The following is a 1977-nucleotide window of genomic DNA, read 5'->3' on the forward strand; positions in this document are numbered from 1 at the left end:
ACGGGATCGCTTTCAGCAGCTCCCGCACGTGTTCGGCCGAGCTAAAAAACACGGGTCATTACTCAGATTTGGTTTTTATCTCCAAGCGGACGTCAAGTCAACTTTGGTTTCCTTCCTTTGTGCTGAGCAGCATTTCTGCAGAAGCCAAAACCTTTAAAAACTCTCCGTGCTGTGAGGCTGCAACTTCAGATTCATCTTCAGGGTTCCCGTGGATCCCTTAAAAAGTCCTCAAAGGCAATAATCTAAAAATAAGGTCAAATCAATCATTAAAAAAGTCTTAAAAGTCATTAACTGGTATTTAGATGTCTTAAGTCAATCCTTAAAAAGTCTCTGAGGTCATAAATCTGAAGATTAGGCCTTAAGTAGTATTAATTTGTCATAAATCATTTTTTTAAAGTCTTCAAAGGCAGTAGTCTTAAAGTAAGGCCTTGTGTGGTATTAAAATGTCTTAAATCTATCCGTAAAAAGTCTTAAAAGTAATGATTTATTAAAAAGTTGTTTGTTGGTATTAAAATTTCTGAAATGACTCTTCCTGAATCCTCTGTGTGTGTGTGTGTGTGTGTGTGTGTGTGTGTGTGTGTGTGTTTCAGTAAACTGTCTGGACGTCCATGTCGAGAAACATCCGGACCGAGTGGCTCTGATCTGGGAGCGAGACGAGCCGGGCACAGAGGTGAAGGTCACGTACAGGTCCGGACGCCTGCACCACACAGATTCAGATTCTGGATAAATCAATCAAAAAAAATATTAACAATAAAGTAGCAGAAAATGGACACACGTCCGTAAAGCTGAGCGGATGCACTTTGTGACAGTCCTCTGTATCCTCCCTCTACGCAGATGATACGGCCCTTTATCTTATCAACAGGCGGCCCGGCCTGCTCTTATCTCTGCGCCATAAATCTAAAGGACTGTATGGAAGACATATTTCCAAGTCACATTCTGTAATGAATAACCACAAACTGCAGTCAGTCAGCGTCACATCGAATATCATACACGCGTTTGAATGCAGCCGGTGAGGTCGGTCCGCGTGACCGTGACCGTTAACTGTGCCTGCACGTGTAAGAGTCACACTCCAAAACAGTGAATGTTATATTTAAAACTGTGCTTCATCCGTAACCTGATCAGGCCCTTTCTAACTGACAGTAAAAATAAAGCGATTGACACTGGGAATTGTTTCGGTCCTTTTAGTCTCCATCAGGTGCCAGAGAGCACAAAACAGCTTCAAAATACCACACCCCCACACCCCCACACCCCCGACAGAGGTCTAACCTAAGACCCTAATTTCCTACAATCTTTGAAACCTCCTAAAACCCCAGAGACGTCCTAAAATCGTAGAATTTTTTACAGTCTTAGAAATGTCCTCACATACTAGAAATGTCCTAAAATCCTAGAAACATCTCAAAATTGTAGAAATATCTTAAAATCGTAGAAACATCCTTAAATCATAACCTGTATTTAATATTGTCAGTGTTCTTTTATTTTTCATTCTGCTTTGATTTTTAGTTTTACACATGAAAAAGACAAATTCTTCTGACTTTGTCCATCAGAGAGCTGCTGGAGACCACCTGCCGCCTCGCCAACACCCTCAAAAGCCACGGCGTCCAGAAGGGGGACCGCGTGGCCATCTATATGCCCGTGTCGCCACTGGCGGTGGCAGCCATGCTGGCGTGCGCCCGTATCGGGGCGGTGCACACAGTGGTGTTTGCCGGCTTCAGCTCGGAGGCTCTGGCAGGGAGGATCCAGGACGGTGAGGCTCACTGGTTTCACTGGTTTCACTGGTTTTATTGGTCTCACCGGTTTTATTGGTCTAACTGGTTTTACTGGTCTCAGTGGTTTTACTGGTCTCACTTGTCTCAGTGGTTTCACTGGTTTTACTGGTTTCACTGGTTTTACTGGTCTAACTGGTTTCACTTGTCTCACTGGTCTCAGTGGTTTCACTGGTTTTACTGGTCTCACTGGTTTTACTGGTCTCACTGGTTT

At 43.8% G+C, this 1977-nt stretch overlaps 1 protein-coding gene across 1 annotated transcript; it reads left to right on the plus strand.

Moving 5' to 3' along the window:
- Window positions 1-590: 590 nt before the first annotated feature.
- On the plus strand, window positions 591-1744 carry LOC121967008 (acetyl-coenzyme A synthetase 2-like, mitochondrial; the record flags this gene model as incomplete). The annotated part of the gene is made up of 2 exons (XM_042517064.1): window positions 591-687; window positions 1545-1744. Coding segments are annotated over 2 exons (297 nt in total), but the record flags the coding sequence as incomplete, so codon positions are not given.
- Between the last annotated feature and the right edge of the window lie 233 nt (window positions 1745-1977).

The sequence above is a fragment of the Plectropomus leopardus genome, unplaced genomic scaffold (assembly GCF_008729295.1).
Source record: "Plectropomus leopardus isolate mb unplaced genomic scaffold, YSFRI_Pleo_2.0 unplaced_scaffold26616, whole genome shotgun sequence".
Taxonomy (NCBI): Eukaryota; Metazoa; Chordata; class Actinopteri; order Perciformes; family Serranidae; genus Plectropomus; species Plectropomus leopardus.